This window comes from Labeo rohita, chromosome 6 (genome assembly GCF_022985175.1).
Source record: "Labeo rohita strain BAU-BD-2019 chromosome 6, IGBB_LRoh.1.0, whole genome shotgun sequence".
Classification (NCBI taxonomy): domain Eukaryota; kingdom Metazoa; phylum Chordata; class Actinopteri; order Cypriniformes; family Cyprinidae; genus Labeo; species Labeo rohita.
This window is the reverse complement of record NC_066874.1, coordinates 5,826,861-5,836,185: the sequence shown is the minus strand read 5'-3', so window position 1 is coordinate 5,836,185 and position 9,325 is coordinate 5,826,861. Positions and strand designations below refer to the sequence as shown.

At 35.2% G+C, this 9,325-nt stretch overlaps 1 protein-coding gene across 1 annotated transcript; it reads right to left on the bottom strand.

The window, feature by feature from the left end:
- Nucleotides 1-2,347: 2,347 nt before the first annotated feature.
- On the bottom strand, nucleotides 2,348-6,512 carry cldn10d (claudin 10d). Its single transcript, XM_051113068.1, has 5 exons — nucleotides 6,199-6,512; nucleotides 5,957-6,118; nucleotides 5,795-5,876; nucleotides 2,899-3,006; nucleotides 2,348-2,800 (listed from the first exon to the last, which is right to left on the bottom strand). Exons 1-5 carry the CDS (start codon nucleotides 6,428-6,430, stop codon nucleotides 2,572-2,574), a joined length of 813 nt encoding a protein of 270 aa, XP_050969025.1. The 5' UTR covers nucleotides 6,431-6,512; the 3' UTR covers nucleotides 2,348-2,571.
- Nucleotides 6,513-9,325: the final 2,813 nt, after the last annotated feature.

Sequence of the window (9,325 nt, the reverse complement as noted above, 5' to 3'; positions counted from 1 at the left end):
ACAGTGCTCTTTCCACCTTCAATACCATGACTGAAGTGCCCTTGAGCAAGGCGCTGAACCCCCAATTGCTCCCTGGGTGCTGGAGCAATGGCTACCCACTGCTCTGGGTGTGTGTTCACAGTGTGCGTGTGTGTTCACTTCTCACTGCTGTGTGTGTGCACTCGTGATGAGTTAAATGTAGAGGACCAATTTTGACTATGGGTCACCATATTTGACAATACGTCGTCACTTTCACTTTCACAATAATATCAGGCTCATTTACCTTAAAATTTCTATGACAAGCTTCATGTAACACTGCCCTGCCTGCCTTAAAAAACTCCAACCTACAACCTTATTTGGCCCATTTTACCTGAGCTGACTTCACCCTATAATCCTGTATCATATTGATATAAAAATACAGAGTAAGAAAATATATTCTATTCTTTGTCATTAACAACATGAAGTGCATTAAGGTTGCCCAAACTGGGGTTCATAAAGGAAATGCAGTACTGCATGAGTTCAATGAAAAACTAATCAAATCATAAAAAAAGTAACATTTAAATAAATAATTTTGAAATAACGTCAATCAAAATTAAAGACTTACTAAAAAATTATTTGAATATACAAACTCAAAATGAATTATTCAAGGATTTCCTTTAAAATGTACATATGTATGTATCTTAATATGAATAATATGTAATAATGTTATCAATAAAAAGTAACTGTAGTCTCATTACTCATTACTTCAAAATGTAATTTTAATCTAGTTACATGTTTTAATTCCAAAAACTTGAAATTTTTGGAATGTGACTATGCAATCCAAATGTGGCAATAAAGAAATAAAAATGCTAAATATCTGCAGTGAGTTCGCTTACACAGAAGAGTGCCTAAAATTCTTATGACATATGTGCATGTGCACACACACACACACTTATGACATATGTGCATGTGCACACACACACACACACACGTTTGTTTTTGTGAATTGTGGGGACTTTCCATAGACTTCTATAGATTTTATACTGACCAAATGATATTGTCTATCCCCTAACCCTAAACCTAGCCCTCACAGAAAACATTTTTGCATCGTTACACTTTCAGATAAACATCATTTACTATTTTTAATCATTTTTTAACATTGTGGGGACCGCAGGCCGGTGGGGACATTTGGTCCCCACAATGTAGCAAAAACAAGTGTACACACACACATGTATATGTATATAAGTGTATGTACACAAATGTATATAATTAAGAAATGAATTTAGGTCATTAGATTGATATATAATATAAATCAAATAGAAATATTAATACATATACATGTAAATATTTCCTAAATATACACATGTATGTTTGTGTATTACATATACACAGCACACACACATATTTTTGTAAACACAAATTTTTATTTTGGATGCGATTAATCGCAATTAATCGCTTTGACGGCACTAAATAATTTAAAACTTTAATATTATACTTTATTCCTCGTTTGATACTGTTCTATCAAACAGAATAGAACGTTTAAAGTGAGACAAAGCAACTAATACTTCAAGACCAAATCATAGAATATAAAATGTGTAAGTTTAATATTTCATTTAATATAATGTAAAATACGAAAGTATAGATTACTATCCTACTTTCTACCTGTTTAAAATCTGTGTTCACACTGTCAGAAGATCATCTTAAAACGTTACTAATTCCACCAACGTCATCATTATGAAGTGAGTGTTTCTTAGCGAATGACGCCATCCAGTGGTATTTATTAGACGGTGCTTTTCGCTTATGTTTGAAGAACATTTCCCAAGCACTCAAATATTCTCAGTCATTTCATTGAGCTTCCTTTGACGTTTAATGTCCTGGTGCTCCCTATAGTAGCCTGATGAAGGCTGTTATATAAAATTGTAGTATTGACAGTGGAATGCAGAGATTAGAATGCAATTAGAATAGAATAGTAAATAGCCTAATGCAAAGAGTGTCTGTTACTATTTTCAGCAGGGTGCAAATAGCATCTACATTTTCAATATAGCTCCAAAGGCTTTTAGTCTTAATAGACCTGAATCATGAAATAATGAGAGTATTACTTGATACTGTGCATGGAAATATAATGCATTTTCAGATAGGTTATTTCTAGATGGCATTTGGTCATGATGTATTTTATGATCTCTCTCATTTGTGTGTGTGTGTGTGTGTGTTTGTGATGATTTGGAAATCTCTTAAGGTTGCTCATTGTACCAATGATTGCCTCATTTTTTGGTTACTATACAACAGTAAATGTCTTGCTTAAATAAAATAAAATAAAATAAAACACATATAATTAAAGGGATTTTTGTAATGTGTAAAATATTTATTTATTAAATGCACAAGATTCCATTTTACAAGACTGCTTATTTGACATTTTAACATGCAAGATAGACAGCATTTAAGATATATAAATTAACATCAGTTAATGCATTAGGAAAGAACATGATTTAACAATGAAAAGTATATTTTAAAAATTAACCTGCATTAATACATGCTGTAAAATAAAATTCTACCAGGGCTACTAAATTGAGCCCTGTTGCATTATGTTGTGATACCGTTTCTTTAAACGTTGGGTTACACAGCTGAGTCAATAGGGGGCAGGATGGGTCTGACAGACCTTGAAGACTGGCTTTCTTGTGTTCCTCTCCTCACTCCACTTACTCTGCTTGCTCTGCTTTCAATGTATGATTGGTGTGAAGCAGGAATAATGACTGTTGTGTGTCTGGATGAGCCTGGCAACATGTATGTCCGTCTGGTACGAGCTGTCATGTAGGTTGGAGGTCTTCTGGGTTGCTTATTAAACCTGAGTGGAGGACAAAAGAGTTATCAATAAAACCACATATTCATTACATTTTAAATATTTTTTTACTATTATAGTTTTTGCAGTGCAATGGACCAGACCTTTTGGGGAATGACTCTCTCCCAGAGAAATAGCCCAAGACTGCACTCCCACATATAAGCAGACACGAACCTCCCCAACCGATGAAAAGAGCTGCCCCGAGCTCAAACCTGAGAAACAAAAGTTATTATTTTAAAGCAACTCCATGTTTTTATTTTTTGGTCTATAAAGGTATGCAGATTTATGTGTTTGTTTGTTGCTTAATATCTTACTGTCTTTCTGCATCTCATGCAATATGCTCCACAATGTTGAAATGCTGTGTTAAAGGCCACCTATTATGCTCCTTTTTACAAAATGTAATATAAGTCTCAAGTGTTCCCAAAATGTGTCTGTGAAGTTTCAGCTCAAAATGCCCCACAGATCATTTATTATATAATTAAAAAAAAAAGGAGTGGAAGCAGAAACAGTCTGTTTTCATGCATGTCTCTTTGAATGCAAATGAGCTGCTGCTCCCCACCCCCTTGTCAAGAATAGAGCTGTGCCTTTACAGTGCTCGGAATTGCAACCGTTTAGGTTGCATATGCTCCTGGAATTTAATCCGCAAAATATATTTGGGAGCATTTGTGCGAGTGCTAGTAATTGTTGTGGTGCGATTTATTTTCATTTCTTTTCAAAACTTTCGCTAAGTACTGCACAGTATATGACTGCTGTGAGCTGATACAGTGAGCCGTTCTATCCAACATTAGCTTACATAACCAATTAAACTTCATCTTTATATTCTTAGCTTTAATGCAGATTTTAGATATTAGCCATCAATCACTCAATCACATTGCACTCAGTCGGAACAGTAAATCTCTGTTCCGGATTTGCACTGCATTGCAATTAGGGGTATGCAATATAAATATTTTTCATTCTTGACAATTAAAATATCCCTACAATCTGCTATTATTGAAGAAATAAAGTAAGCATATCATGCTGCAACGCACATTCTATCAGTTGCGGTTCGTTCGTGTGCTGTTCTGACATGCGCTTACATTTGAAGCATGCACACTATAATAAAAAAATTAAAAATAAATAAATAAATAAAAAGCCTGTCAAACTGCACCTGATTACTGGAGTAAGTTATCTTTCATGTGTGGTTTGATCCAGGTGTTTTATGTAGCATAATTTCACAAAGCTCAAGTCTGTCTGACCATTCTGTTTTTGCTTCAGATACTGAAATTATAATTATAATTTAAATCAGAAACGGCTCATGCATGCAGCATCTTTGTGTGGATTAAGTTTAAAAATGCAGTGGTTACCTCTAATTTAAATGGCTACAGTGAGTTTGACCTGTAATAGAGAAAATAAACACTTTATTCTTGTACTCATATTTTCATTTTTCTTTCCCTTTCTTAAGGCAATAAATAATTATTAAAATAGCCCATTTGTTTGTAAAGCATCGGCAATCAGAATCGGCCATGAAGAATCAAGATCAGTGCATTGCTAAAAAAAAGTGTGTGGTAAAGAATTCAGGATCAGGTTCGACTGGCAAAGCTATTAATCATCTGGATGTTGCTGGCCGTTCCTCTCAATTGGCAGTTGTGGTGCTCCTTAATATTCTTTGGGTGCTCCTAAATTTTATTTGGTGCTCCTAACTTTTTGAATTTGGAAGCACCAGTGCTACCAAGTAAAAAAGTTAATTTCGAGGCCTGCTTTACAGCTGGTAGCTTAGATACTCTGCCTAAAAACATCTGTTGGGTTTTGATTATCATGTCTATCTTGTTGAAATCATGTGTTTTAAGGCCAAATCAGTTTAAACCTTTGAAATATGGATTTCATCCAAAACATACTCACAGAAAACAGAGGTCACACGACATGTGAGTATTATACTAAGTTCTCTTTCATGTCTTATTGCGCTTAAACTGTCAAATACATGCAAGTTTATGTTAAAAACACACATGAGTCGGTTTTGTCTGTGAAGGTGAACAGCTGGGAAAGAAATCACATGTTTACATTAGATCTATGTATTAAGTAACATCAGCGTTTCTATACTGTCTTCTGCTGTCTAAAAATATAAAATCACTCACTGCTCTGGACTGAATAATGTCTATTTTTAAAGGGGTCATCGGATGCCCATTTTCCACAAGTTGACATGAATCTTTAGGATCTTAATGGAAAGTCTATAAAATACTTTGGTTAAAAATTCTCAATGGTTGTGTAAAACAACACCCTTTTTACCCTGACAAAATCAGCTCTGCAAAAACCATCCTGTTCTGGTCAAGGCTGCTTTAAATGTTAAGGAGCTCTGCTCGCCCCGCCCCTCTCTTCTCTCTGTGGAGTGACAAGCCTGTTTACTTTAGCCGCATTTAGCCGCTAAACTTACTAACTAGCACATCATTAGGAAAGGTGATTGCAGAGATTCATAAAAAACCCCTTATACTCACTTCTGCTCTAGGTGAAGCTGGATCACGAATGATTTGCACGAACATAGATGCTTTTATGTAGATCGGGAGGCGCATCCCATTCACAAACAAACGTAATCCACTGCATCTTCAGCGGCTCAGATGTCGGGAGTAAATGACGACCACTATGTTCATTATTACATCCAGCAACACAACACCTCAATCGCTCAATCGGAGATATTCTTGTCTAAATTACATCCCTGCACCGGCATCAAAACAATGGAGGTCTGACTGTGACAGCTGATCTGAGGTAATCAATCAACTATCAATTTGAAAAAGGGGATATTATTTTTACAGATTAAGTAAAAACCACTGCATGGATTTTTATCATTATAGGGTAGATGTGTACATACATTGCCAACACACATTAATGTTCAAACAACATGAAAAAGTGAACTTTGCATCTGATGACCCCTTTAATAAGAAGACATTTGCTTTTAAATGCTGATAGAGGAAGCCTTATAAGCATTTTGATATATTGTGAGGTTATTACACATCAAAAATGATTACGTACTTTAATTCTAAGAAATATGGATCCACAAATTCTGAGCGTGTTTTATCTCCCCACCAGGAGTACACTATCATACCGCTGAACCCTGCAAAACAGACAGGAACACATTAGTTTGTTACTCAATTTATGCTTTATGCAAAAAAACTCATGAAGAAAGCTTTGTACCAGATGCCATGTATGTCAACGCTGCTGCGAATGTAATTCTGGCATTGACGAGCTCAGAGCCTCCGATTTTGGTACATTTCATCCCAATGAGGGCAAGAACAGCCCCCCAGAACCCAAAGATCACAGAGACGACAGCCAGGGCCCTGCATACATGGAGAAAAACTAACAAACCAGAGAGAAAGATACATTAATGATCCTACAATAACATCAAATCATGAAATAATGCCAGATTTTGTCCTCACCAGGCAGGTCCAGCATGGAGGGGTAATATTTACAGTCAGATACTCCTGCGGTGTCTGCGACACAGTCCATCCAGAGGTTGGAATAGTAATCACCGGCGGCGAGAACCACAGACGCACTTTCTGAGACGATCCAGTACTCAGTGGCCAGAGTGGAACAATTCAAAACCCAGCCGCACAGACAGGACACAAAGCAACCGATCTCCACGTACATCACCACTGTTCGCTGCCTCATACTGCCAGCTTGTTGAGCAGAGAAAGTAAGTGTGTGTGTGTGTCGGAAAAAAAAAACTGCGGTAAGAGCTGGGAATGTACTGTTGAGAGGCTTCAAGTCAATAAGGAAATGAAATTTAACTGTGATGTTTGTCTCCTCCTGTTTTGGGAACCTTCCTTCTGCAGTTTACAGCTTGAAACTGGTAAAACCACATGGCTTTACCTCATCAGCAGTTTTTCATTCGCAGAATATATTCCCATGCTTTACCAGATTCTAAGTGTTTCTAGGAAAATGGTTATGAAAAACTTCCAGTTCAATATAACATCATGTCTAATGATCTTGAACGAATTAAAGCGAAATGAAAGAACAAATTTAAGCCAATATAAAATAAAAACGCAGCCTGTTTCTCAGTCAAAATGAATGATAATTTGAAATTAAAAACAGATGAAAATGAAATGGAAAACAGTGTGAATTCATTTCATATTTCAGATGCATATGTCTTTATTTGTTTAAATTGACCAAAAGAAGGTATGTAGAATGGATGTTGTATAAACACTCAAATGCAATGCAAGTGTTATTTTAGTATTATTTGTAATTATTCATTAATATTTTAGATTTTATTATATATTACAATAATATATTATAAGATGTATTTTCAGTTTTCATTTTAAATTTAGTTTTGTTTAATCATTTTATTCAGTCAATTTTTCCATTTTTAATAGTTTTTTTATATTTGTTACATTTTAATTATTATTTCATTATTATATGTGACCCTGGACCACAAAACCAGTCATAACAGTCAATTTTTCGAAATTGAGCTTTATATATCATCTGAAAGCTGAATAAACAAGTTTTCCATTGATGTATGGTTTGTTAGGATAGGCCAATATTTGGCTGAGATACAACTATTTGAATAAATGGAATCTGAGGGTGCAAAAAAATCAAAATAATATTGAGAAAATTACCTTTAAAGTTGTCCAAATGAAGCTCTAACTAATGCATATTACTAATCAAAAAATAAGTTTTGATATATTTGCAGTAGGCATTTTACTAAATATATTCATGAAACATGATCTTTACTTAATTTCCTAATGATTTTTGGCATAAAATAAAAATCAATAATTTTGACCCATGCAATGTATTTTTGGCTATTGCTACAAATATACCCCAGCGACTTAAGACTGGTTTTGTGGTCCAGGGTCACATATTTATAACTTTATTTTCAGGTATTTTTGTTTAAATTGTTAAAATTGACACTATATTTTATTTCAGCTTTATTTCAAACAACGAAAACTATTTTAATATTTGACCAATAAGAACACTGATTGATGCCTTTTTTACCTGTTAAATAACGACCTCTTGACCCAGTTTCTGTTGAAGCATATACTACTCTTTGTACTTGTGTGTGTTGTCATTATCTTGTTTGTACAGGTTGTCTTGTTTTTGAAATATAATCTCTGACAGAACATCAGCTGGCTATTGGGTATGAGGTGTCCTGGGAATACTGGGAGTCCATAGTAATTAAGATACTGATCTAACATACAAAGGTTCATGTGACATGAAATGTGTGGACTGTTTATGTCTAAACAGCATTCGGCTATTTCAGTTCTACCAGCATAAAATGTGAAAAAAATCAAGATAAATAAATAAAGAGTCAAATAAACAACAAAAGATGAGTCAACTTAACACTGGTCTAGATCTTCTTCAGATAAGCAACACCTGTGGAGTGTAAACACTTCAACTCTGCAGCAACTTCTTAGAATCAAGGGGTCGAGGTTTGGCTGTTTAGCATGGCCTAGTTAGTTAGCTATATGGCAAATAATGCAACTACAACATCTGAAAAAGCATATTCTGATCCACTGTTTTCATATAATCTGCAGCACAGTTGAAAATACAGTGCAGCAAGGCAAAACCTGAGTGTTCAGGTTTAATACATCATGATCATCAGTGTGAGCGTGACATCTTCCTTAAGATCTTTTTCTCTTAACTTGTTTAAGGGATACATTTATTTTTAATTGCTTTTTGAGTAGCCTTTAAGTGGTCTTATGGCTGACGTTCCCCACACAAAATGTATGCAGTTTTTGATGTGAGGTCAGCTGCAGGGTTGCCAGGTTTTTACATCAAAACCTGCCCAGTTGGGTGCGGGAGGGGTTGTGACGGTAACATTGCATTTGGGAGGTAAAATGTGTTTTTTTGCCAGGATTCCACTGGTAAAATTCGCATTCCAGGGGTTAAATATCATTTTATTGGGGTCGCTTCTACCTGCGGACATGGAAAACAACCTGCAGCAACAATGTGAAATAGCCCAATTCCATGGTAACACTGGTCAGGCAGGGCAAACATATATTGTGTGCATTATATGTTTTCCTCTGCTCCCCATCCTTGGTAAGTTGAAAATATTACGTATTCATTCTCCACGCAAAATTTATGCAGTTTTTGATGTGAGGTCAGGTGCAGGTTTGCCACGTTTTCACAACAAAACCTGCCCAATTGTGGGAGGTTGTAAAAAGTTTTTTTTTGGCAGGGTTCCCCTTATAAAATCTGCATTCCAGGGGCGAAATTTCATCTTTTGGGGTCGCTTCAACCCGCAGACATTAAAAACATCCTGTGGCAACAGTGTTAAAGTAGCCCAATTCTGGCTACCGTAGATTTGGCAACACTGGTTAGGTGGTACAAATATATATGGTGCACATTACAAATTTTGTAACCCTAAGGAAGCACATTTCTAACACATGAGGGAAAAAATCATGTTTTGGTAATTAAAAAATATTAAGTCATAATTATGAGGTAAAAAAGTGAAATTATGACATAAAAAGTCAAAGTCATCAGATAAAAAGTCATGACATAAATTATGACACAAACAGTTAAAAATATGAGATACTAAATCATAATTATAAGATCAAAATTTTGTATTAC

Excerpts from the sequence above, each read along its gene's own strand:
- cldn10d (XM_051113068.1), bottom strand. The coding sequence starts at position 6,430 with ATGAGGCAGCGAACAGTGGTGATGTACGTGGAGATCGGTTGCTTTGTG. Across the intron at positions 6,119-6,198 it reads CTCCATGCTGGACCTGCCTG|TTTTTCTCCATGTATGCAGG; the intron begins GTGAGGACAAAA and ends CTGGTTTGTTAG. Across the intron at positions 2,801-2,898 it reads AGAGAGTCATTCCCCAAAAG|GTTTAATAAGCAACCCAGAA; the intron begins GTCTGGTCCATT and ends TCCTCCACTCAG.